A 27,982-nucleotide genomic window follows, 5' to 3' on the forward strand; every position below is an offset into this window, starting at 1 on the left:
ATAACCCCTAGGTCCCTTTCCATCATACTGCTGCTGAGCCATTTGGTCCCCAGTCTATAACAATGCTTGGGATTCTTCCGCCCCAGGTGCAGGACTCTACACTTCTCCTTGTTGAACCACATCAGATTTCTTTTGGCCCTGTCCTCCAATTTATCCAGGTCACTCTGGATCCTCTTTCTACCCTCCAATGTATCTACCTCTCCCCGCTAGTTTTATGTCATCTGCAAACTTGCTGAGGGTGCAATCCAGTCCCACATCCAGGTCATTAATAAAGATATGGAACAACACCAGCCCCAGAACTGAGCCTTGCGGCACTCCGCTTGAAACTGACCACCATCCAGATATTGAGCCATTGACCACTACCTGTTGGGCCTGCCCATCAAGCCAGCTTTCTATCCATCTTATAGTCCAAGGATCCAATCCATATTTCCTTAACTTACGGGCAAGAATGTTGTGGGAGACCATATCGAAAGCTTTGCTGAAGTCAAGGTATATCACATCCATTGACTTCCCCATGTCCACAGAGACTGTTACCTCGTCATAGAAGCTAATCAGATTGGTCAGGCAGGACTTGCCTCTGGTGAATCCATGTTGGCCACTTTTGATCACTTTCCCCTCTTCCAAGTGCTCCAAAAGGGATTGCTTGAGGATCCTCTCCCTTATTTGCCCAGGGATTGAGGTAAGGCTGACCGGCCTACAGTTCCCTGCATTATCCTTCTTCTGTTTTGAAAGATGGGCACTACATTTGCACGCTTCAATGAGACAAACAATTCCAAAGCACACCCACTTTTTTCAGCTGAATTGGTTGCTCATAAATATCACCTTTATTTGCAATTACTATAGTTACAGTCTTACTAGAGAGGTTTGCAACATAATAATGCATACAACAAGCTAAATAAGGATCAAATGCAATAATGTTTCAAATCCACCACAGAATACACTGCCTCTGACAAGTTGAAAAAAAGGCAGGCAATTTGAATGTGTGCCACACTAGGGATGTTGAGTAACCAAGTAGATTACCTGAGGGGAACAGGGGCAGAGGGCAGAGAGCAGGCTCCCCTCCCCATCAGCCCATTGGAGCCAGCATGCGGGACTTAAACCACATCCCAGCTCCAACAGGCTACCACCCTTCCTCCCTCCTCCCTTGCCAGAGCAGGGAAGGGCATTTCATCTGCCTCCCAGCATGAACAGGCTCCTGTAGGGTTGGCATCTTCCCTAGCAGTGACTCTGCAACATTCTGCAGCAAGGGGAAACTGATGACATTTCACGGCACACTTGGATAGTTCTCATGGCACACCAGTTGAAAACCACTGCTACAGAATGACACATAGAATGAATTAAGCAATTTAAAAGTATTTTGCCTACAAAGAAGCTACTCATCTAAGTTGTTTAAAACTGTTTTGAAAATTTTAAATAGTAGCATCTTTAATTTTCACTGACTGGAAGGTCCACTGCAAATGACTAAATTCAGCAGGTTAGTAATAGGGGGTGGGGAGGGAATCTAAAGCAGAGATACTATATCCTAAATGTACTTTATTTCTTAATTCTTGAAATGTCAATATTTTTACAAATTAGTTACAGAAGTTATACTCCTTCCTACATAATTTATAATTAGATAATGTCTGATAAATGAATCAAGATTAATAGTCTGTTATAAATATGAGATGAACAGGTTGACAAAGTGAGAATAAGTTCTAAGGTATGAAAACATTACTTTAGGTATCAACAATGATGTTTAAAGCATAACTAAATATCAGCTACTGCAAATTTAGCAAACATTAGCTGTGTATGGTTTTCTGCAACTATATTTTAAATGTGCATGACTGAACAAATACTCAAACTGTAATATTTGGTCATAATCCACTCTGAGGTATCTTATGCATAGAAGAAGAAAACCACTTGATTTCTTCCTGGAGTCAGAACACTCTGGTCTATGTCTCGGTTGTTTTAATTGGTGTGGATAAAAGTCTTTAATTAACACTTCTTTTAAAGTCCCATGAGCCAGATCTGGCACCTAGCCTCCCTTGATCCAGTCAGAAACAAAGTTTGGGCTTCCCTCCCCATCCCACCAGTGGGGAGAACTTTCACAAGCATGCCACCCCAGGTGCAAGTCTCTCTATCTCAGTGTGAGCATGAGGTTGACGTTCTAGTGCGGCTCCCCTTGCTGCAGGAGGCAGGGAGGGAGAGTGGGGTAGGGGCTGAGCCTTGCCTCTATCTGAGCCAAGGGAAGCTGAGGGCAGGATTCAGCTCAGTGAGGGAGTGCCCCAAGTGAGTCTTTTTGTTTATTTCTTAGGAACCAGGCCCATGAGGTTTATTTCTGTTTGTTTCTAAGGGAACAGTGTGTGTATGTATGTATTTTTGCTTCTCTGGGACCAGGGTTTAGGGTTGTTGTTGGGGTTTTTTTTTGGCATTGGGGGAGTGTTTTGTTTTTCCTCCTCACTTTGGGTCAGTGGATCCCAATCAAAAAAAGGTTCCCTACTCCTGCAGTATAGGAAGAGGAATTCCAGGTGGGATGTGTGTTTAGTGTGTTTAATGTTTAGTATGATAGATATTATGTGACTTTTTAAAATACTGGCCAAGTCCCTTTAATTTAAAATCTACCGGTTTCTAAAGAATATTCTTGGCATAAGTTTGCATTACCTTTTAAGCTGCAATTCCAACAAATTAAATGTCTCTTCTGGAAGTTATTTCTTACTTCTGGAGATTCCTTTGTGAGCAGAAACCCAACTGGATAACATGAACTTGTCAGAGCTTAATAAAATCAAGAGATACACATGACCATGCTGCACCTTTTAGTAAGGAGGATGGTGATGGTTGTTCTTGACAAATTAAGGAAACAGTGTTTGACTGTGGGGGAAATGAAGGAAAGCTGGAGAGAGAGAAAAACTGTTGCAAAAGGGGCAGATAGCCTCATCACCTGTGAATGCAGAGTGACAGAGTTAGTCTGTATTCTACCAAAACAAAAAACCAGTGATATAGCACTTTAAAGACTAACAAAATAATGTATTAGGCGATGAGCTTTCATGGAACAGACCCACTTCTTCAGACCATAGCCTTACCAGAACTGAGACAATATATAAAGCACAGAGGTCCAAAAATTGTTATCAAGGTTGGCAAATCAGAAGAGCAGAGGGATGTCAGGGAGGTGTGGGGTGGGGAAGTTAAGAGTTAGATAAAATATCAAAGTATGAAGAAAAGTCCTTGTAACGGGTCAGGTAATTGCCGTCCCTGTTCAAACCATGTGTTAATGTGCACATTCTCCTGTTCCCCAACTAAAATAATATAAGCCATCACATGCCAACAATGCCCACACACCACATATATAGGACAGACTGCAAACACTCTTAGACAAAGAATGAATGGACACAGAACAGACATCAAAAAACTCCAAATACACAAATGTGTCCAGCCAGGTTTAATGGAGTGGGTCATTCTGTTAAAGCTCTGAAAGTTTGTGTTCTGCTGAAAAGGGACTTTAACAACTGTCTACAGAGGGAATGTTCACAACTAACATTCACATTCAAATTTGACATATTAACATGTGGTTTCAACAGGGACAGTGATCACCTGATCCATTATAAGGACTCTTTTACATACTTTGATGTCTTATCTAACTCTTAACTTCCCCACCCCAAGCCCCCCCGCCGTCTCTCTGCTCTTCTGATTTGCCAACCTTGATAACAATTTTTGGACCTCTGTGCTTTATATATTGAGTTTGTTCTGGTATGGCTATGATCTGAAGAAGTGGGTCTGCCCCACAGAAGCTCATCACCTAGTAAATTATTTTGTTAGTCTTTGAAGTGCTACATGACTTCTTTTTTGTTCTGTAAATGCAGAGCTTACAAAAGAGAAGCATAATGTTTCTTCTTTTACACACACCAAGGCTCAGGCAGGACACTCCCCCGCCCAATTCTTAGTAAAATACCAGGTTTGGGGGATTATGCTAGCTATCCTTTCTTACCTTTCCCACAGCAGATTTCAGGAAGGGTATTGTTCATTCATGGCATGATGTTCAGTGGGCCATATGATGCACTTGCAACTCTTTAATTAAGTGCAGGGCAAATGTACAGCACTAGTATTCCACAGGAAAGATATATAGTGACCAGATAAATGATTTGGAAAAGGACTTTAAAAGAAGTGTTCATTAAAGCAATTTACAAAGATCATGCATATGACTGGTACTGCACTGATCCTACCCACCGGTCTTAAAGCGCACCTTAACCCTGCTATGAGGTGGGTGTGGATAGTGAGGTCCCAATAATGATTATGCTGAAGGGACCAGGTAAAAAACAGGGGTAGTGGTTGGAAGCCCCTCATCCTGGATATAGTACAGTTCTGACAATAGATTTGCTAGAGGGACAAAGATGGAAAAAGAGGGAGACTGGGAAAAGCCCCCATAGGTAATAACGGAACAAACATGGAAGTTACCCTGCACTGTACACAATTATCTGCTGGGTAGGTCCAGACATCTAATAATGAAGCTGCAGCCTGATTAAACCCATGTCAAATGTCTCCTGTCCTTTAGATGTAACAAGACAATGTGACAATCCTTATGTTTCATAGGATTTAGAAGTACACATACTCATATATCTTACCAGTAAAAGTTGACTTTTTTTGTTTTCTTGAGTTCATCTACACAGTGCAGTTTCCAAAAACTTTTATACTTTGTTCTTAACCAGTCCTGTGCATCCTGGTGCCACTGGCCTGTGTCTGACCCTGTTCCACAATCAGGTCAGTGGGAACATGATCTTAGGGTAATGCAGCCTGGCAATGAAGATATTAAAGTGGGGATGGAAGAAAATGGGAAATACTCCATCTGGCCCCAGGTACAGTTTCACTTATAAACTGTATCAGAGGAGTAGCTGAGTTAGTCTGTATCTTCAAAAACAACAAGTCCCATAGCACCTTACAGACTAACAGATATTTTGGAGCATAAGCTTTTGTGGGCAAAGACACGCTTGGTCTTTGCCCACGAAAGCTTATGCTCCAGAATATCTGTTAGTCTGTACAGTGCCACAGGACTTCTTGTTGTTACTTATAAACTGGATCATGAGAGGAAGATCTCCCAACAGAACAATAACCTCCATATAATCGACATCCTGGACAATTTCAACTACTGAAAAAAATTCTGCTACCCTAAGAGATACTAACTATTTAGAAACTGCCTGCTCAGCTATCTGGACCAAATTCCCCACCCAGCTTACCTCCCCACCCATCAACCCCACAAGCCACTTTTCAGGCTTCAATATCAATTTTATATGTAATAATACAAAAGGGCTAGACATTGCTCAAACTGTTTAAGGGCAGTGCACAGTCCAAGGCATAGCCCTAGGGAAGAATTATAACTATAAAAATGACAGCTCCCACCCTACTCCCCTCTCTGCCCAGCAGGGAGAGCAAGGTGCAGAGGGAAGAAAGATGAAATAAAGTAATTAATCCAGAACTCATTAGGGAATGTAGCATAATCTTTCTTGGCTAACATGTCAGGGGGAGAAGTCAAGGTTCTCTGGCTTCTCTTATTAGCAACCTAGTCAGGGGAACATGAGTAGCAAGAGTATCAGGCACATAGACCCTTCTTGCCACTCACGACCATGCAGAAACTCTAGCAAGATCACCCATGTAGAGAGGTGAGGAGTTTCTGTTTTGTTCAGGATTGCCCAACAGGGTTACACAAAGAGTCTGTTAAACTCTGTCCAGTTATTCCCCTGTTCTGTAGCCATAAAGGGTATTCAGCTACGTTAATGTGGCTGTTAAATTCATACTAGTGCAGTAACAGGCAGTATGTTACACTGGGATTTTTTTCCTCCCAGAAATCCCATTATGATTGCCACAATGAATTTAGCTAGTTAAAGCTTAAAAAGAAAAAAAACAAAAACAAAAACAGAGCCCTAAGACTAATAAGACATTGCTACCTATCAGCATGGGTGTATGTAATCAATATGTAATACCAGCATATTCAGTAGAAGAATGGGATAACACATCATGGTATAAATATAAACTAAGCATACTAAGACTTAACAGTCCTTTTGCAGAGGTCCTCCCCAGAAATAAAAATAAAAAGACTGGAGGCTCGGTGAGAGCACCACAGAAGCTATACCATGTAAACATTGCAGTCTTGGAGGAAAATGTTTGGAACAGAAAGGCAGCAAGCCAGAAACCCTTGTGGTAAGACAAATGCAGGAACAACTGAGTTCTGTCAGTTATGTTCAATCCACATATGCAAAAGATGCCAAGCTCAGAATAACTCAAACATTACATGGGTATATAATCATTTTACAACCCTATGCTTACATCATATGCAATATAAACATTGGAAATGAGTAATCCACTTAACACTAGTAACCACTCAGCATGAAGAAGACAACTGCTTAAGTACAGATCATTAAATAGGAAAGAGTTTTCATTAATGGTATTTTAGAGAATACCTGGAGTCACTGTCTAATGGGTAAACATATTTGTGAACATTTATAGTGACTGTGACTATTATGATCAGTACATGAAACAAATTAAGTGGGATGTGTGCCATTCCTGTGACCATCAAAGGTGGGCAAATTGCCCTTGAAATGCGTACCATAACTGAGGTCTCTGTTGAGGCCTAATTTAAATATGCTGAATTTGTAAATGAATTCCAATTCCAATTCAGCTGTCTCCCTCTGTAATCCTGTGGTAAAATCCTTTTGTAGAAGAATAGCTACTTTTAAATCCATTCAATAAACTGAATGTCCAGGGAGGTTAAAGTGTTCCTCTACAGGTTTATGTATATTCCAATTCCTGATGTCAGATTTATGTTCATTCATTCCTTTGGCACAGGGACTGTCCAGTTTGTCCAATGTACATAACAGAGGGACATTTCTGGCACATGATAGCATATATCACTTTAGTGCATGTGCAGGTGCATGAGCCCCTGAGGGTGTGGCTGATGTGGTTAGGTCCAGCCCAATAATTTTACCAGACTTATCTGTACAAAACAAAGCAGGCAGTCCTGCAGCACCCTGAAGACTAACAATTTTATTTATGAGGTAATAAGACCCACTTCTTCAGATTATGAAAACTCACTGCCTAATAAACAAAATTCTCAGCTTTCAGGTGCTACAGAACTGCTTGCTTTGTTTTGCGAAGATAGAGACGAACACAGCTACCCCTCTCAGACTTATCTGTATTAGGATAGTACTTAGAGGTCCCAGTCAAGAACCAGTCGCCCATCAAAGAAAACAAGCTGAATTTGAGTAGAGCTGACCAAATGTATAAACACAGACAGTCATTGTAACCTATGCTAAAACATCATGGCTCCTCTTCCTCCCTCTAGTAGCTATGCCACATGTACAAGTTTATCACTTCATTCTTGCTGCCAAGCTAAAGCGGACTCATTAGCCTCCATACTTGAACTAGCCACTGCAGCAGGACAAACAACCACACTGATAGAATGGGTCACACCATCATAATTCCTTTCGAAAGGCAGCAATTCAGTTTCTTAAAACAACATAAATGGGACCACAAAACATCCTTTAGCCTCATTCCATTAAGTTCTTAATGTTGAATGCACAGTCTGTTGCCACCTGACAATATAAAATATAGGTGTGGGTGAATGAGGAACTGGCATTTTATTGACTGGAAGGCTGAGTGAAATATGTTAAGAAAGTTTAGGCACTGTCTATCACCTGGGACAAAGATGGGTAATCACCTTGCAACATACCGTACGTATCCTGTCACCTAAAAAGTGCTGAATGCCTGCTGCAAGGCACTTTATAGAACCCTATGTGGTTTTGTAGGATAAGTGGGAGAATTCTGGAAAGTTTTTGAGAACTAAATTAACTAAATGCATCATCTGAGGTATAAAATCCTACTTTTCAGATATATTATTCTCACTTTCCATGTATTCTGTACTAATCATCAATTAAAAAGCAAATTACAGTCAGCGTAGCAATTTTGACATATTTTTACGTTTACTGAAAGACATCTGCAGAAATATTTTATTCTGCGAGTTTAATTTCTTAACACTTTTTTCAAACTGCTAAATATCAAATCTCTCTCTACTGTGATACTTTTGTGAACGTCAGTAACAACATTATAATCTAGTGATAATGGTAAATACTTTTTTCTTGCAGTACATTTTGCTATAAATATTGAGTCTCTTCCTTCCTACTATTTGAAAAATTTGATTGAAACAGACAAAACCTTCTGGAGCCTGCAAAAATGTGTGCATGTGTTTTGCAGGTATAAAACACCCTCACCTTAATATTTGGCTTTGAGAGTAGTTTCAACAGCTCTCCGATCTCAGGGTTCAGTAGCTTGCTCTGCAGCTCTTCAGCCAGCTGTGAGGGAGATTGAATTGACACAAGAACATTAGCAAGAGCATTGTTTCACATAGTGTCACAGTGACAACAGAGAATTGATCTTGTTCAAGGTTATTACTTTTCAGTGGGTTCAAACAGCATGAAGAAAAACAGACTATCAATCATTGCGCTTCTTTACTGGCCCTCAGTGGACCTAAGCCAGACTTTACTGCTCAGTTTAATTCAGGTAATTATATTTGGCAACAGTGCAGCCAGATCACATTTTCTGATTTATAGCAATGAGAGCAAATCCCAGCACTTCATTTAAGTGAATGGTCCTTTGCCTGCAGACAAAGGACAGCTTGTAAAAATGACTGGATCAAGATTTGTCACTGTCTATAAAACCAGCTTCTGAATGAGGTGGTGAAATCCACACTGCTTCCAAAAACCCACAGTACCTGTGCTGTTTAGGGATGGTCTAGGGAAGCAGAGTGCCCCAGCAGAGCAAGCAGTCTGATCTTTTACTATGTTTACACATACACGGTAAGTAGCTTTTTAAAGTGTAAAGCAGGTTAATCATCATAGTATGGACTAAAACATGTCACTCGCTATTCAAGCACACAAAATCTACAGATTATGTCCTAACTACAGATCAGAAATGTATGTTTGGTAATAATACAACATTGTGGTTTGCTGAACAATAGAGCAACAGTCTAAAATGTAATCCCCAAACTACTTTTTGCATGCTTGAGATTTTCTTATCACTAAATTCTTAACTAATTTGGATTTAAGATGCATATGTTTTACTATTACAGGATTTCAAATGTCAGCTATTTTCCAGGACAGGGAAAAGCCAAAAAGTTTTCACATCACAGAAACCTAGTCTAGAAATATGAAATTACCAGTACCTCATCTAAAATGATTTCATATAATCACTTTTTAATGTTAAACTGATACTATAAAAATGTCTCAAAATGTTTATTTACATCAAGTAATTTCATCTTAATACAAAAGTTAAAATTAATTTCTGTTCACAGAAATAATACTGAAAGATTCTGAAAAGCTGCTATGATGGATAATGTAACTTTTATTTCCAGAATACAATCATAAAACCCTAAGCGTTAAAAACACGAAAACAGCTAAGAAGAATAATTTCAATATTTTCTCCATTACCCTCCATTGCAATTGATTTAGAATTAAGAAAATTGAGAAGAAAGTTCACTGTATATACTCCAATAACTCTAACTCTGACCCATACAACCAAATGTTGATTGTATACAGCAACAAAATATTTTGCTATCTAACAGGTCTTTTATTACTATATTCTTACATTAATAATGTATTATAAATGATTTCTTTGCTTCAGTCTTCACGGCTGAGGATGTTACAGGGGTTCCTAAATCTGAGCCAGCCTTTTCAGGTGACAAATCTGAGGAACTCTCCCAGATTGAAGTGACATTAGAGGAGGTTTTGGAGTTAATTGATAAGCTGAATAGTAACAAGTCTCCAGGACCAGACGGTATTCACCCGAGGGTTCTGAAAGAACTCAAATGTGAAATTGCGGAGTTATTAACAGTGGTTTGTAACCTATCCTTTAAATCCGCTTCGGTACCCAATGACTGGAAGATGGCCAATATAACACCAATATTTAAAAAAGGCTCTAGAGGAGACCCTGGCAATTATAGACCGATAAGTCTAACATCAGTACCAGGCAAATTAGTAGAAACAATAGTAAAGAATAAAATTGCAAGGCACGTAGAAGAGCACGAATTGTTGGGCAAAAGTCAGCATGGTTTCTGCAGAGGGAAGTCGTGTCTAACTAATCTATTAGAATTCTTTGAAGGGGTTAATAAACATGCGGACAAGGGGCACCCAGTGGACATAATATACCTAGATTTCCAGAAAGCCTTTGACACGGTCCCACACAAAAGGCTTTTATGTAAATTAGGCGGTCATGGGATAGGAGGAAAGATCCTTTCATGGATCGGGAATTGGTTAAAAGACAGAAAACAAAGGGTTGGAATAAATGGTAAATTTTCACAATGGAGGGGGGTAACTAGTGGTGTTCCCCAGGGGTCAGTCCTGGGACCGATCCTGTTCAACTTGTTCATCAATGATCTAGAAAATGAGGTAAGCAGTGAGGTGGCAAAGTTTGCAGATGACACCAAGTTGTTCAGGACAGTCAAAACCAAAAGGGATTGTGAAGAACTACAAAAAGATCTCAGCAAACTGAGTGATTGGGCAGCAAAATGGCATATGAAATTTAATGTGGGTAAGTGTAAGGTAATGCACATTGGAAAAAATAACCCAAATTATACATACAACATGATGGGGTCAAATTTAGCTACGACAGATCAGGAAAGGGATCTTGGAGTTATAGTGGATAGTTCTCTGAAGACATCCATGCAGTGTGCAGCGGCAGTTAGTAAAGCAAATAGGATGTTAGGAATTATTAAAAAAGGGATCGATAATAAGACAAAAGATATCATACTTCCCCTATATAAAAGTATGGTACACCCACATCTTGAGTACTGAGTGCAGATGTGGTCTCCTCACCTCAAAAAAGATATATTGGCATTAGAAAAGGTTCAGAAAAGGGCGACTAAGATGATTAGGGGTTTGGAACGGGTCCCATATGGGGAGAGGCTAGAGAGACTGGGACTTTTCAGTCTGGAAAAGAGGCGATTGAGGGGCGATATGATAGAGGTATATAAAATCATGAATGGTGTGGAGAAAGTGAATATAGAAAAATTATTTACCTTTTCCCATAATACAAGAACTAGGGGACACCAAATTAAATTGATGGGTAGTAGGTTCAAAACTAATAAAAGGAAATTTTTCTTCACACAGCGCACAGTCAACCTGTGGAACTCCTTGCTGGAGGAGGCTGTGAAGGACAGGACTTTATTAGAGTTTAAAAAAGAGCTCAATAAATTTTTGCAGGTTAGGTCCATAAATGGCTATTAGCCAGGGGTAAAGTATGGTGCCCTAGCCTTCAGTACAAGGGCAGGAGATGGATGGCAGGAGATAAATCACTTGATCATTGTCTTCTGTTCTCCTTCTCTGGGGCACCTGGCATTGGCCACTGTTGGCAGATGGGATACTGGGCTGGATGGACCTTTGGTCTGACCCAGTATGGCCATTCTTATGTTCTTATACAATGGCAAATCAGCTTAAGAGGTCAGCTGGCTGGTTTAGGCCCATAAAACTAAGCAATGCCAACTAGTGACTGAGGTTTAGTGTATTATGCTTTTTCAGATATTTAGTTTTAAGCAGCACAATATGATCTGAGATGATACCAGCTCCTAGTGTCTTCTAGTGCAGCTTCCCTTTGTAATCTCTTGCCTTGTCTTCATACCATTCACTACAATTGATTAAAATCTACCTATGGCAGTTTCAGTGACAAAGACATACATTTCTTACTGCGTAATATTGTTAACAGGTTCAGATGAGGTTTTTTATCCCTCAAATTATGTTACACACCACTGGCTAACTATAGCAGAGCTGATCTTCTAAGATAATGGACATATTCAAAGGGTAGGGCGACCATATCTCCCTGTCCCAAATACAGGACAGGGAGATACGGTGCGGAGGAGTGGCTTCTCCCAGCTCCACCAAGCCCTGGGGAGCCGGGAATGAGGTGGCAGCTGCCGGTGCTCTCCAGGAGCCCTGGGGAAGTGGCAGCCCCCCACCGCTCCCTGAGGAAATAGCAGTCCCCAGGGCTCTCTGAGTCCTGGGGGAGTGGCAGCCACCATCCCTCCTCTGGAGCCCTGGGGAAATGGCAGCCACCAGCCCTCCCCAGGAGCCCCAGGGAAGCAGCAGGGATGTTGCAGCTGACCACACTCCCATGCTTCCCCAAGGGTCAGGGAAGTGCCTCCCGCAGCTTCTGGCGGAAAAGGTCAGTAGGGGAGAGCCCAAATACAGGTCAATTAGTATCTTTTAAACAATAAGTAAGGACCCCTTTTTGGCATCCCAAATACAGAACCGTCCTGCAAAGGTGTGAATGCATAAGCTTCAGGAACATTGTATTTCATGGAAGGAAAACATCTTACAAAACTTGCGGAGAAACTCTGAATAGTTGAAAAAGCAAGAATAAATAAAATAAAATAAAATCTTGTTCTCATTTAAAGTCTTCAGAAGGAAACACAGTTTGTATAAAAATATAAAGCATCTACAATATCCCTGGTGTTGACTACAGGGAAACAGAAACTGAAGAGAATGTTTGCTAGTATGTGTATAAAAGGCTCTACAGATTCTGCTATATTTTAAGTAGTACAGTTTGAACCTCTCTAGTCTGGCACTCTCTCACCCAGCAACATCTGTAATCCATCATAATTTTAGTTAGCTGGATGCCCACTTATCATGGGTGTGGCCAAGTTTCCCATGGTCCTATAAAGTTTGTTTACAGACACCAGTCCTGGTTCTCAGTGTTCCGTGCTGTTGTTTAGCTGTAATTTACCCCTAAATGTCTTCTAAGAGCCCAGTAAGCAGTAGAACAGTTGGTAATGTGCTAGACGATATTGACGTCTAGTGGTATGGCAAATTCTCTCATCCAGCACTGGTTGGGTCCCAAGGGTGCCAGCCGAGAGAGGTACAACCTGTAATGCATTATTTTGTATGGGATTTTTAATGTAAGGGGCTATTTCTGGTGTTACTTGAGTGATGTATTCTGGATAGGTGTTGTTGCCATTACTGATCACCTGACTAAATGGAGGGTTGCAGGAAGAGACCCTCTTATGATATTCTTCCTTTAAAGAAACTGATGCATCTTACTTAGCACCATCTTCAACTAATTTATGGAGATGGGGGCACAACCACTAGAGAGAGGAGAGTATGAAGCAATCTTTAAAAAACAGCAAACCAGAGCCAGAGATCATAGCAGAACAAAACTAGGACAGAAAGTGCCTACTAGAAACAAGACATTTGCGGAGTTTGGAGAGAAAGTTGTGAAAACCTTTACATCAGTACAGTACTAATTTAACTAACAGCTCTAAAATAATCTGGTTTCTGAGAGAACATTTGCACTACATTAATATATTTTCTGTGGTTTTTGAATTTATGTTAACCACACAGTATAGTCTGAACACCTTGGCTCTGTGATAAAGTGTGGACAGGCCTCTGGAGTAAAAACTTCACCTTGTAAGAAACTGAGCTATGCATGAAAATGTTTAGAAGCCTGGTTACAACTGCTTCACTCATAGTACTATCCAAAGCCTTAACGTCAATCACAAGACTTGAAATAGTATTTTTAAGAGCACTGCTCCATTATTTTTGTTTTATAACACATAGGAAATAAGACAGTTCTTATTAATAAAAATAGTAAAACAGTTAACATCTGGAAAAAAAAACATTAACTCAATATCTGGTGAAACATGTCTGGTTTATTGCTAATATGCATTTTTGTAGCCATGTAAATCCTAGAATATTAGCAAGATAAGATTGGTGAGGAAATGTGTTGTATTGAACCATCTTCTGACAGAGAATGAGACAATACTGCAAGCTTCACAGAGCTCTTCTTCAGGTTGCAAAAAGGTACTCAGAATGTCACAGATAAATACAAGATTGAACAGATAGCACTGGTTCTAAGGGATCACTCAAGGTGAAATGGCCTGTTAACACCATTCTCAGCACAGGACACAAAAGGAGACTAGTGATTTAAACATTGTTGTAATAAGCCATAAACACATTGTCTTTATTAAGACCATTATTTTAAGTGCATTGCGAGGTTATGGATTTAAGTTCCCAGGCTTTTATTCTGAAAATGTTGTTATGCAGGATTCCTTTGAGAATGGGAGTGGACAGGTCAGATATAGAGTGACATGAAAAACACCTACAGGTGAACACTCTTCACAAAATTATTACTCTATATCTGACCTAATCCTCAAAGGAAATCTGAACAACACTATCAAAGATGAGCTTGGAAATTTAAATTTATAATTTTATTAGACATTCAAATCATAGTCTTAATAAAGACACTGCATTCATGTCTTATTACAAGAATCAGTAACCCCCTAAACCCCATCTTTTTGTCCTTTGATCACAGGGGTATTAGCAAACCACTTAATTTTGAATGATCCTGTGTGTTAACTAGTTACACTAAATTATCTGTTCAGTCTTGTGTAGTACCCAGAGGCACTGAGATCTCATACTAGAGTGAGTGAAGTCTCTGCTCTACAGCCTCAACTGACAGCCAGCTGGCCTTTAGCTCATGCGGTAGAGCACAGGGCTTTAGCCCTTATGATGGCAGGTTCTATCTCTGGTGCTGGTGACCTGGGTCTATCAGCATTACAATTATATTTAGCTGTGATGCTTTTAGTACCATTTCCAGAACTGCAGAAGACCTTTGTATAGCCTGAAACCTCGTCTCTCTCACCAACAGACATTGGTCCAGTAAAAGATATCTCATACCTTGTTGCTATCATATTGCTAACATGCACTTAAATCCTTGAAGGCTTACTAGTCAACATGAGTACCCAAAATTTAATGCTACTCTAATTCCACAAATTCATGTGTTATACAGTTATATAACATATTTTATACACAAATTAATTACAATCCCATTAAAAGGGACTGATAACATCTTAACACATAAAAACTAGGTTCTGAGACCTGCTTAAATTAATTTCAGTAGAGCTCCACATTTTACAGCAGTGCGCTCATAAAGTGAACTGTTCAAATTACACTAAGAGAAAGACAAAAGCACTAGCAACCCAAAAAAGCAACGGAAGTCTCATCTTAAAACTACGTTTATGCAGAAATTCACAGTCACATCTCTAATGCATGTACTTCTTGTAGACCATATGCAATTCATTTTTCATTAGATATTTAATTTTGTAAAAATCAATGGCCTAAATTTTCAGAACTGGAGGGATGTGGAGTACCTTCAGTCTTGCTGCCCAAATTTAAAACATCTGCAAAATAATTATTTGCCTAAATGCAGTTACTTAAAGGAAAACACTGTTAATTTATGTGTCTAATGCCACAGTAAATATTTTATTATATTTGATACATAACAGGATGTAGTATCATCATACTGAAAGACGATTAAATTAGTCTAAATGGTCTTTTTGGTGACTGTTTCAAACATATTGATATTCATTTATAAGATACGTTGCAATCCTAAATATTTCAATAGTTTCATGCCACATAAACAGATGGCTTATTTAAAGTGTGTGGGCATTATATACAGGCAGTAACTGAGCAGTTAAAGAACATGTCTAAAATGCATCATGATTCAAACTCTGCATGTTTGAAATTAATCCTAAAACATATTGCCTTTTCCAAAAGGGGGAAAAAAGAATCAAGAACACCCATTACAACAAAGACTGATGGATTTCACCTAAACCACAGTTTAATAAACATTTCTCTCTCCATCCTGCCTCAGGTTCAGTCACAGTTTATACAGGTGTGTGCAAAATTCACCTGAATCCCAGAATTAACCAAATAGTAAGCCATGGAAGGGTTTTTTTTTCCATTTAAAATAAAATTTACAGTAACAGGAAATTAACTACTCCATCAATGCCCACCACTTCTATAATTTATTTTTTAGTTATGAAGGTAATTTGCAATGCTGTAATATCCATAAATCACTAGTGTTCTCTTTTTTAAAAGGGTATTTTTGACAACCCTTCTCTTTCACATATTTTATATGCCTCATTTCTGTAGTATTAGCTGTCATTTTTCTTGTCCTGTCAACAGGACAGCTATCTCATTTGCCTTTATTTTTCCAAAGCATTCCTCTTGTCTGTGAGCTTCTCAAAACACTAATAGTTGACAGTTTTTCCCTCCATGTGGCGTTCCAACCTCAAATTTCTATTACGTAGTTACCAAAGCAGAACAGGGTCTATCTTGCAGTGTTTTTACAAGAACATGAATAAAAATCAAAGTAATATCAGCAATAAACCCAGTGATGACAGCACCTTTGGAAACATTTGCAGCTTCTTATGATTTCAGCTCAGGGGATTACATTCATATGTTTGCACTATGAAGAGTCCTGCTTGCAGACAGTTTTTTGGGAGACTTGGTACCAGTGATCTCAGCAGGAGACACTTACATCATCTGCCAAGGCTGCCGCATCATGAAGTATGGGTACAGGGCTCTGTTTTTCATAGTAATGCAGTTTCTCATGAATCTGGAAGACAATAACACAAAAAAGATAAGTATCCTTAGCAGCAAAGGAAGTATGACAACACAACCCTATTGAGTTAACTGATCCGTTGAGTGTAACTAAAGAAACATCCTCGTGTAAATCTATAGGAGTCAATCATGTACATGCAATTCATCAACCACCTCTGTTGAAGTGCTAAGAGCATGAAATCAGATGGAAAAAATGTTCAGTATGTTGACCAACCCACAGCAAAACTAAACATTTGTGATTTTCCCTCATTTTTCTATGCCTGTATTTCTGACATATTTCTTTAAGTATCCATTACATTTTACATTGCTGTTGAAAATACAAAGCATAAAGTGTTTATCCCCAAAATGGACATAAAAACTCCGTAAATTATGATTTATGAAGTGAAATAACAGCCTGCCACCCACCTTTTGCTGAACAGTACAGTGGATTTGCAGCAATCATTAAAATAATTCAGAAGGAAGGGTAGAGTAGTGTTAATTTGAATTCAACCAATTCAGGAAAAGTTGTATTTTAGCAAATTAAAATACCTTGATTTTATTTTAAATTTTATTGACTTGCACTGCCAAAATTTTAAAATTTTCATAGTTGTAGAATGCAATGTTCTTGGCTTTTTAAAAAAGAATATACATATTATTATTATCTTCTTTTCTCCCCATCAGTGATGCATTTTAAGTAGAATTTCCAATGATAAATCTTAAAATAGCCAACATATTTTTGAAACATCTCTAAAAACAATCGTCTTATCTTAGAGACTATTTCATTTTATTTATATTATTCGCATATAACCACAACCTAGACATAAACAAAATATACAAAATAAAATAATGACATAACTCATCTATCATTAACTTGTAAAAATATTTAACTCACTAGAACAGTTCCCCTCCTCAGCACAAGCACAGACTCCAACCAGTAGAAGCAGCTGCAGAAGCACCCAAAGCAGGGAGTACTGCACTGATGAGAGAGAGTAATATGAGGCCCAGCCTTGGTCCCACCTCTCAAAGCAACCCCTCCCCCTGGATCTAGAACTGTGTAGGGAAGACTCCAAATTCTCCATGTAGTGTCCCCATCCACCCAACAATTCAGCCTTACGAAAAAGCCATAGCGAGGAACAGTCAGACTCCAGTGCTAAGAGCAACTGCAAAAGCCAAAATAGCCAAAGGAAAGACCTTCAGACATTCAGAGAGCGTTCGACATTTTAACTGGGCTTTTTTCTCCCATTTGGTTGGTTGGTTGGTTGGTCCAATCCCTTCCTTTATGTTCTTTTAATCTCAGCTGCATACCCACTTTACCCTTTTCTTCCTTGCCTTGTCTCCTTTGGCCCTTGTCACTTCAACGTTCCCTCTAGTTCACCCACTCCTACCTAAACACACACTTTCCCCACATCCCCAGAAAAATCATGTAATTAATAGAATGTTTGCTACCACCACATTGTTCACTCTTCTTCCATGTTTTGCCACTTGCCCCACCCTATCCTGTTTTGTATGCTCTTTGCAGCAGGGACTATCAGCTATAATGCATTTATACAGTGTCTAACTCAATGAGAAGCCATTTTGGGGGGGCACTTAGGCACTACTGTAATACACACAACAAAGCATGGGTCAGCAAGCTATGGGTTGTATGCTGGATCCGGCCAGCCAAACCACCAGATTTGGGTCACGAATCACCTCAGGCACAGAGTAGCCAGCTGCTGCTGTAAGCAGGTTCCTGTTCCATGTAGCTCTCTGCTCCAGATGCCAAGGGGAGGGCATGTTTTCACACACTACTCCTCTCCTCTGACAGAATATCTCAGCTTCCATTCTCCAATTTATGCTTTCTGGCCAATAGGAGCTGAGAGATTTTTCTTGGAGGGTAGGGACAGTGCGTGAAGCCTCCCGCTTCCCCCTGGCATCTGGGGCAGAGCCACATGGAGCAAGCAGCAGTTCTAAGAGGTCTGCAGCAGCAGCAGGAACAGAGCACTGGCTGGGAACCACCCAGGGAAGTCTCCTCGACAGAGCCTGCCTCTGGTACACTCCAGACCCTTGCTCCCCAAAAACCTTCTGTCCCCGCTACTCCTGCCCCTCTACCTCACATAACCCTAACCTCTGCTCCCCCCCGCACCAACACCCCACATAACCCAAACCTTCTGCCCCTCCTCCTGCACTCATACCCCCTCCCAGACCCAGCAACCCAATCCCCTGCACAACCTCATGGGTCACAATCCTCTCCTGTTCCACATCACAACACAAGCCCATGCACTCCTTCCTGCATCCCAGACCCCTGCTCCAGGGCTCAACCACTCCCCTTCACCCAAATTCCCTCCCAGACCCCACACTCCCTCCTGCACCTCAATCCTTTTCCCCAACCTCCCTTATCCACCCAACCTCTATCCCAGACCCCACACCTCCCCCATTAATATCACAGAAGATTGAGGCCCCTGACCCCTACCCAAATTCTTGGAGTGACCCCCCCATCAAAATTATTGCCCACCCCTGTGATAATGAGTAATGACTAGACAAGCTAGGCCTGTGCTGAATATTGGGGGCAGTAGAGAAATAGAAATGAATTCCAGAGTTGCCAGACTTTCACTGAGACTGTGTTGCAACCAGCTCTCAGACACTGTAAGCTCAGGATAAAAAAAGCAGTAAAATAGCACTTTAAAGACTAACAAAATAATTTATTAGGTGAGCTTTCATGGGACAGACCCACTTCTTCAGACCACAGCCATACCAGAACAGACTCAATATTTAAGGCACAGAGAACCAAAAATAGTAATCAGGATTGACAAATCAGAAAAAAAAAAAAAGATCACGGTGAGCAAATCAGAGAGTAGAGTGGCGGGGGGAGAGTCAAGAATTAGATTAAGCCAAGTTTGCAAAAAAGCCCCTATAATGACCCAGAAAATTCGCATCCCAGTTCAAACCACATGTTAATGTGTCGAATTTAAATATAAAAGAGGTTCTGTGGTGTCTTTCGTGGATGCCCGATTATTGATGAGAATTTTAAGTTCAGAGAGTTCATTTTTAATAATCTTTTGTTTATTGTAAAGAATTTTGATCAAGTGGTTCCTCAGTTAGGCCCTAGGTGACAGGCCTGTTCTCTCCTACAGACAACCTCCCAACCTTATGAGGATTCTCACTAACAGCCACAGTCTATACTGCAGGAACACCAGTCCTGGGACTTTTCCTTGCAACAAAGCCCACTGCCAGCTTTGTCCACAAATCTATTCTGGGGATACCATCACCGGACCTAACCAGGTTAGTCAAAGAATCATGGGCACATTCTCATGTTCCTCAGCTAACAACATATATGCCATCATGTGCCAACGATGCCCAGATGCTTTGTATATTGGACAGACTTCAAACTCTCTTAGACAAAGAGTTAATGGGCACAAAACAGACATAAAAACACTGCTGATCCACAAACTGGTCAGCTGACATTTTAATGGAGTGGGCCATTCTGTTAATGACTTCAGAGTTTGCATGTTACTGAAGAGGAATTTTCACACCACTTTGGAAAGAGAGGCTGCTGAACTCTCTTTTATATTCAAATTTGACACATTAACAAGTGGTTTGAACCACGATGCGAATTTTCTAGGTCATTATAGGCGCTCTTTTGCAAACTTGGCTTAATCTAATTCTTAACTCTCCCCCCATCACTCCTCCACCACTCTACTCTCTGATTTGCTCACCTTGATCATTTTTTTTCTGATTTGTCAACTTTGATTACTATTTTTGGTTCTCTATGCCTTAAATATTGTATTGCTGGTATGGCTATAGTCTGAAGAAGTGTGTCTGTCCCACAAAAACTCACCTAATAAATTATTTTGTTAGTCTTTAAAGTGCTACTTTACTGCTTTTTTGTTTTGATAGTATACAGACTAGCATGGCTCCCTCTCTGTTACTAAAAAATTCCAGTGTTTTTTCCAGAAATAGCCCCCATATAGTAAACTCTGGAATCATGCAAACTAGATGTGACGCTTGGTTAGTGGAGAACTGTGCTTCATAATCAACTTGCAAAATAACGATGAAAATATTCAAGCTGTACATCAGCAAGCTCTGAGCTTGCTAGCAGTTGACAACTATTACCCAAGGGATCCCCTGAGAATATGATAGAGACATTCAAGGGGAATTTTGTTTATTCTGGCCATCAGCTACATGTTCCTTCACCATCATTTTGTGGTTACTGTACTGCAGACATCTAACACATACATAAAAGGATCTGGAAGAATCACCTAGTACATTTGATTTTTGTCAACTGCTTTTAGAAGATATTCTACCGAAACTACCATAGCGTCTTTACCATTCCCAGGTCCAAAACAACAATTAACAGGAGTTGTGGAAATTTGAGCACTACAAAGCCCAAACTGTCTCCCAACTGTTTTAATATTTCTCCAAATGAGAAAGTTTGGAAAGGGGGCAATAAATAAAAAGAATGCCCATGTCAAGAAAAAGTTTAAGAACAGCAGACTAATAAGTAAAGCCTGAGATATGGGCAATTTATTTTCCAACAAGGAGATGTGTACTACTACCCATAAGTAATGACTCTACCACCATCAAAAATCTTCCAAAGATCCATAAAAATCCAAATAATCAATTGTATCCAAAGTACATACAACTGACTGATACTTTCTGGCTTCAGTTCACTGCAGACATAGATTTTCTCCTATGAAGGCAACAAATGCAATAAATATTCTTGCTTTGATGTTTGGCTTTATGCCACTCTAATGCATCAGTTATACCTATGTCAAAATGTTTCTGACATATGATAGACCAAAACTTAACAATATTGAAAATTAAAGATTGAATACATAAAAATTGCAGAACGTAAGAATGTCCTTACTGGGTCAGACCAAAGGTCCACCTAGACAATGCTAAATGCCCTAGAGCAGGGGTCAGCAACCCCCAGCACACATACCAAGTGCACATGCATACCAAGAGTGGCATTTTCCCCGATCTGCAGGTGGGAGCTCAGCCCCACCCCGTGCCGCCTATGCTGCTCCTGCAGGTTCTCAGAGGCCAGGGACAGCACACCTGGGACCACTGGGGGCTCCCCAGCTAGGACTGCAGCAGCTTCACCACCCAGGCCAGTAGAGGCTTCATGCCCTGGGCTGCAGGGAACTGCCCAGCAGAGGTCAGCAGCAGCTCTGCACCCCTGGTCACCTAGGCTCCACACTCAGGGTCACCAGGGCTCCCTGCCCACAGCCGCCAGTGGTTCTGCTCCCAGCCACTGGGGCTGCCTGCCAGATTGGCTGAGCCCCCAACCCCTGGCAATCTCTCTGGCTGGAGCTCCCTAGTTAAGCAACATCTATATACGGATGTTGCTGGACCAGAGCACCTGGGATAAGAGAGGTTCAACCTGTATTAAAATTCAGAGTATGTTTAGAAATTTAAAAAACCCACCCAGATGGAGGTTTAAAGACTTAAACCGTAAAGCTCTGCAGCTTTATTTATTTATTAATGATGCTGTTGTAAGTAGGACTATTAGTGAAGTTTCACGGGCACTCAGCCCACATGTAGACCTCAAAAGGTCAAATTGCTGCACTCTGCCTCAGAAGGGCTGCTGCCTCCTGCTCGAGAGGGAATCAACCCAAAACGTAATCATCAAATGATTATCCCGACACCCATACCCAGCCCTGACAGAAGATAGAGACACCATCCCTGCATGTGCTGGCTAATAAATAGCCATTAATGGGCCTATCCTTCATGAATTTATCAAGTTCTTTTTTGAACCCTGCTGAAGTTGCGGCCTTCATATCATACCCTACCAGGGAATTCCAAAAGTTGACTGTGCATTATGTGAAGAAATAATTGCTCGTGTTTACCTTAAACTTGGTCCCTTCTTATTGATTTCATTAGGTGACCCCTAGCTCTTGAGTTATGGGAAGGAGTAAATAACTTTTCCTTATATATACTTTCTCCACAGCAGTCATGATTTTATAGACTTCTATCACATCCTCCCTTAAACTCCTCTTTTCCAAGATGAAAAACCCCAGTCTTATTAATCTCTCTTCAAATGGCAATTGTTTCATATCCATACTGATTTTTCTTGCCTTTTTTCCGATACCAAGATATCTTTTTTGAGATAAGGCAAACACATCTGCACACATTATTCAAGGGGTATGTGTACCATGGATTTATAAAGAGCCAATAGGGTACTTTCTGTCTTATGATGTACACCTTTCTTACTGATTCTCAACATCCTGTTTGCTTTTTTGAGTTCTGCTCCACGTTGAATGGATATTTTCAGAGAATTACCTATGACTCCAAGATCTCTCTCTCAAGTGTTAACATTTAATTTAGAACTAATCATTCTGTGTGTACAGTTGGGATTATGTTTTCCGATATGCATTACTTTGCATTTATCAACACTGAACTTCATCTGCTATTTTGTTGCCCATTCACTCACTTTTGCAAGTTCCTTTTGAAGCTCTTTGCAGTCTACTGTCAACTATCTTGAGCAATTGTGTATCATCTGAAAATTTTGCCACCTCACTGATTACCCTTTCTGCAGATCATCTACTGTAGATTTTAGAGTGTCTGTCTGTCTGTCCGTTGCAGGTTTGTTCAAGATCTCCTCTGAAGCCATAAGAGCTATCACCACAAAATTTGGTATGCTGCTTCCTCCTACCCTAATTTAAACCAAGGTCATGGTTTGGTTGTGCCTGGAAAGTGGGAAATGACTGAAATCCCATGATTTCCCAGAACATAGGAAGGGACAGGCACTGACAGGAGGAAAAACATACTTCAAAACACAACAGGGGAAGCAGCAAGCACAGGGAATAGCTTGTACCTCTATCCAACACCCCATAGCATCCAAACACAGCATTGTTCATGAGGAGCTCTGTTGCCCACCACAATGCCCCCCCCACAAAATTAGCTCCCCCCCACAGATGCTGCAGCCATGAATCTCACCCCAGCACCCTCCCAAACTCATGCTGGGACCAGGAAAACTGCCCTCGCCCCCATGTCCCTACTGCCACTGTGCTAGGGCTGAAGCTCTTTTCCTGGCCCAAGCCTCCAGTCCCACATTGCTGCTGTGCTGGGACTGGCAGGAAAAAAAAAAAAAACAGGGTCAGGGTTGCGTTTTTTTCCCTCAGCCCAGCAGGTGTGGTTAGGGGGAGGGAGAGGGCTGGGGGGGAAAAAAGAAACTTTACTTAACTTAAACATCCAAGCAACCCTGGAGCAATTTGCTAGTTTATGAATATTTTGAATAGGCCTGCTCCCAGTACAGACTCCTGGAGAACAACACTATTCACTATCTACCTCTCTCCATTCTGAAAAACCATTTTCTCTTACCCTTTATTTCCTATCTTTTAACCAGTTACCAACCCATGAAATGACCTTCTCTCCTATACCATGACAGAAACTTTGGCGGTGGACCACGTTGAAGGCTTTCTGGAAATCCAAGTCAGTTGTATCCACTGGATCCCTCATATTGATATGGGATCCAGAAAACACTTACATTACAGAAAAGACAGTGAAAATTCATGTATTCAGTCATAGAAACACTTCCTGCCTGGGGAGAGAAATGAAGAGGCAGAAGGCAGGGCAAAGGAGATATTTGCACCAGAAATATGAAATGGAGAATGGATAAAGTAGAGAGACACAGAGGAGGCTGTCCCTGATGGCAGAAAGCAACAAAGAAAGTACACCAGGGAGATAATAACTAAGTCAGATAGCTGGGGAGTACTGCATAAGAGAAGAGAACTACATTGTATAAAGACAACTTGTAACAGATCCATTAAAAGTTCTAAAAACCTGGGAAGGCAATTCTGAACCCAAGAACGTGACGTGGCAAGTTAATAACCCTGTATTTTATATTTGCCTTCTTAAAAAGCCAGGTGTACTAAGATAAACAAACAATTTATTAGGTAAAACTGTTCCCTTTATAATTCCTTAACCATGTAGTTTTGGTCATTAAGGTCGACTATCCAAGTCTGCACAGAGATTTGAGACAGTACAAAAGGGTCTGCCAACCTGCAATTCAGCATTTTTTGTATGTATTGACAACCAAACTGATGTTTTTAGTTCAACAACTGATGTAGATAAGCTGCACAGCCTCCTACTTGGTAACTAAAATGATATGCAATATAATCTCTTCTCTTTTGTGGCAAGATGAGAAGGTCCTACTGAGGTGCTCTGGTAACATGTTACTGATCCCTGGAAGGTGTGAAGCTATGAAAGAGTCCCACAATCATAAACTTCTTGACAAAGCATTGATGAAGGGGGTCTACCTTACTAGCTGATATAAAACATTGTAGAGGTATTATCAGTGAAGATTTGAACCACCTTGCTCCTTAGATGAGTCAGAAATGCCTAGCAGGGCAAGTGCACTGCTCTGAGTCCTCTAACATATATGTAAAGTGTAATTGCCTTGTGAACAGTGACCCTGCATGCTGAGATCACAGAGGTAAACTCCACAACCCAAGGCTGTAGCACTGGAAACCAGAGCCATCAAGAAGGATGGGGCTGCAACAGGAACCCTGTCCAACATCGAGCTGGGTTTGCCCAACATGTGGAGACTATCTGTCAAATACAACTTCCTTCCAAAAAGGTCTAATTTTTTGCATACTTATTTTTAAGTGTGGTGCTCACCTGGTCCTGCCTGCCCCTTTCATTGTCTGCAGAAATTACTAATGACCCTGTGGGTGGGGGTATTTAAATGCCTTAACAGTTAGCGAGTACTTCCTCTCCATCCTTTTGGATACTGATACTACTGTGATGAGGTACAGTGGCCTCCCCCTGACTTGGAGAGAGGAGGCCTCCCACAGGCTTTGGTGGGCAGGCTCATAACACCTGTGCCCCACCCCTCAGTGAGCCGCATCTGGGATTGGAAGTACCAGAGGAGGACGTGGGGCTCAATAAAAGGTCGGCCTCAGCAGAGCAGAGGTTTTTGGTCAGGCTCCTGCTGGCAGGAACCATGAAGTCCATACCCAATTGACAGACTGGCAGGAACACTTATCAGGCCACCCTGGCCAAACCAGAAAGCCCTGACCGAGCCTACCATTGGCCCAGTATCCAGAGTTCCTAGACCTACCTGGGAGCCCCATACCCCATAAACCAGCCTGCGCCAGAGAGCTCACCCATGACTGCCCATACTGAGGGCCCAGACCTGCCTGTACCAGCGAGCTCTCTTGCCCCCAGCTACAATGAGGCCCAGGACCTGCCAGAGCGTGGGACCTCAACCGCTGCCAGAGACCCTGAACCCTTTGACCTGCTGTACCCTGAGGTCCTGCCTCCAGTCTGTTACCCAAACAATGTGAAGATGTTAACTGGCTGCAGTTGCCTGCAGCTACCTATCCTGAAGACCCGAGTGGGGACCTGCACCTATGAAAACTGAGGTAGGAAATGGCCCAGAAGACGCTCCACCAGAGCCCATGTTGGTGTGTTGTGATCAGGATACCCACCAACTGGCTCCTCGTGAGAGCTGTTGCTAGGGCCCTGGGCCAGGCTGCAGTGGAGTAGGTGGGCCTGTGCTCCCCTACCCCTTCTTTGAGGGAGGCCACACCTCAATCCCCTAAACCCCTCATCGTACATGGCCTGTGCACTTGTTACTTTGCCCTGCACTGGAGCCAACCCCTGAGATTGTTTGGTCCATTAAGACTCAAACAGTAAGTGGTTGCTGCACCACCCTGAACCAGGGCCTGGGCACTCTACAAACTGTGAATGTCTGGTGTCCCACCCCCAGCCAGGGCCTGGGCTCTCTGCGAACTGGGTTTGCTGCCCCGCCCCGCCCCGAGCCGAGCCAGGGCCTGGGCTCACTATAGACTGAGTGTTTGTTACCCCATTAAAAGGGACTAGACTTTGCGAGACCGCTGCCCACCCAAAACCAGGAAGCCTATGGACTCTAAGGAGGTTCAGGGGTCCATGTCACCCTAGAGAGGGCACCCAGGGTGGATCTGCCAAAGGGCCTTGGCTATTTTCAAGACCCCCTCTTGCGCACCAGGAGTGAGCTGCTCCAGTTAAAATGTCAAATAGGGTGTTTTAGTCTCAAACAAAAAGTTAGCAGGCACCCTCTTTAGTACATCCTGGTGTGCCTTAAAATCATCGGGGTGGAAGAATAGGATGGCCCTGTTACGGCTTTGTCTGGGGATAAGGATGATGGCATGACAGAAGAAGGGGATGTCTGAGTCTCTTCCACTAGTGAGGTTTCTTGAGCACCGGCACATGCTCCTTCACCCATGAGATGGAGTCCACACCAAGATTCAGACCCAGAGCCAGTAGTCGTGGCCAGGTGCAGGTGCAGATGAACTGTGCAACTATAGCACAGAAATCACTGGGAACCCCCTGTCCCAGGTTACAGTAAGGCCACTGGACTGACCAATGCCAGGGTTGCAATACATTTTCAGAGAGGTCTGTGGTCATGTCTAGGATCAAACTGCTGTTTGTCTGGGAAAGGGTGGAATTTATGTTTCAGCTCCCCAGAGGAATTATTCCTTGGGGAACATGATGGGGCTGTGGAACTCCCTTTTGATAACTGCCTTGAAGATGGGTAATTGGTGTCAAACAGGGGGTGATTGGTGCCAGGAAGGTGGGAACCAATGGGGGCTACTAGTGTGAGGATTGGCCCTGAGTAGTCAATGACCAGTACCCTAGTGACCACCTGGGTGACCAAAGCCTGCACCAAGACTGGCACCAAGAGAGTGCAGAGACTAGCATCTCAAGGCTAGCGAGGTGTGTTTACAGTGGTGAGCATAAATGTGATGCCAAAAGCTTGGCTTGTCTAGCCAGGGACTGTGACATCAGATCCAAGTCACGGGGTGATAGACCTATGCCTCAGCAAAGCACCATCATCACTTAACTTTGAGTGGGAAAGCCTTTGTGGTCTCTCTCACTAGCTACAGCACAGGTGCAGTCAATAGGGCCACAAGGTCCTTACTAGCCTGGAAGGTATTTGGTGCCAAAGACACTGCCTAGCCGTAGGGCCCCTACAGTGCCCCGGAATCAGTGGTGAATCCTGAGGGGTGTTTAGAGGCCTCCAAAGGAGAGGGCAGCCCTTGGATGAACTAAAATGAGCACACAACCTCAGCAGGGTCTTTTGCTAGCCACCCTCTTCTTCTCTTTACTTGGTGCCAGGGAGTTATGCCCTTCTTCTTATGCATCATTGGCACCAGCAAGGACAAATGGTTTTGAGAGGAGTTTGGCACCAAAAGAGTACTTTGCACTGATGGGGTAGAATCAGAGAGGGCCAGCTCTGATGCAGGCAAAGTGAAGACTCCATGAAGAGAGCTCTTAAGCAAATGTCCTCTTCTTTCTATGACCTTGGCCTAAAAAAATTATTATTATTATTACTATTATTATTATTATTATTAACAGATCTTGCACTCCCTCTCCCCCTCCCCACTTGTGACTCCCCAATACACATCAGGCAACTTCTATGGGGGATCAGACTTGTAACCAGCACAGGCTACTACAAGCTGAGCATGGCTTGAAACTCAGGGACTGGGGCATGACCCTTCCCTGGGACAAAGCTCCTGCAGGGATCTAACACTCCTCACTAACTAACTACAGTAATTATATACCAAGAAAAGGAAGCAGACCATCAAAGAGAAACTGCTATCACACTCGCAGGTGCAAGAGCAAAGGTACTC

At 41.8% G+C, this 27,982-nt stretch overlaps 1 protein-coding gene across 2 annotated transcripts in view; it reads right to left on the bottom strand.

The window, feature by feature from the left end:
* MPP7 (MAGUK p55 scaffold protein 7) overlaps positions 1-27,982 on the bottom strand; it is a 407,772-nt gene that overhangs the window by 152,352 nt on the left and 227,438 nt on the right. For both annotated transcript variants that reach the window (XM_074984915.1, XM_074984916.1), the window contains 2 exons: positions 16,327-16,404; positions 8,232-8,312 (listed from right to left, as the gene is read on the bottom strand). In XM_074984915.1, coding sequence (XP_074841016.1) covers positions 8,232-8,312; positions 16,327-16,404 — 159 coding nt within the window. The remainder of the gene's footprint in view (positions 1-8,231; positions 8,313-16,326; positions 16,405-27,982) is intronic.

The sequence above is a fragment of the Carettochelys insculpta genome, chromosome 2 (genome assembly GCF_033958435.1).
Source record: "Carettochelys insculpta isolate YL-2023 chromosome 2, ASM3395843v1, whole genome shotgun sequence".
Lineage (NCBI taxonomy): Eukaryota > Metazoa > Chordata > Testudines > Carettochelyidae > Carettochelys > Carettochelys insculpta.